The 233-nt window shown below is 63.1% G+C and overlaps 1 protein-coding gene across 1 annotated transcript; it reads right to left on the minus strand.

Moving 5' to 3' along the window:
• Positions 1-13: 13 nt before the first annotated feature.
• On the minus strand, positions 14-229 carry LOC106512858 (G protein-regulated inducer of neurite outgrowth 1-like; the record flags this gene model as incomplete). The annotated part of the gene is made up of 1 exon (XM_014001372.1): positions 14-229. A coding segment is annotated over one exon (216 nt), but the record flags the coding sequence as incomplete, so codon positions are not given.
• Between the last annotated feature and the right edge of the window lie 4 nt (positions 230-233).

Consider the following 233-nt stretch of genomic DNA (forward strand, 5'->3'; position numbering starts at 1 on the left):
GACCTGTGAGGACCGGGTCATCCTGACCTGAGAGGACCGAGTCATCCTGACCTGTGAGGACCGAGTCAGCCTGACCTGTGAGGACCGAGTCAGCCTGACCTGTGAGGACCGAGTCAGCCTGACCTGTGAGGACCGGGTCAGCCTGACCTGTGAGGACCGAGTCATCCTGACCTGTGAGGACCGGGTCAGCCTGACCTGTGAGGACCGGGTCAGCCTGACCTGTGAGGACCGAG

This window comes from Austrofundulus limnaeus, unplaced genomic scaffold (assembly GCF_001266775.1).
Source record: "Austrofundulus limnaeus strain Quisiro unplaced genomic scaffold, Austrofundulus_limnaeus-1.0 Scaffold24199, whole genome shotgun sequence".
NCBI lineage: Eukaryota > Metazoa > Chordata > Actinopteri > Cyprinodontiformes > Rivulidae > Austrofundulus > Austrofundulus limnaeus.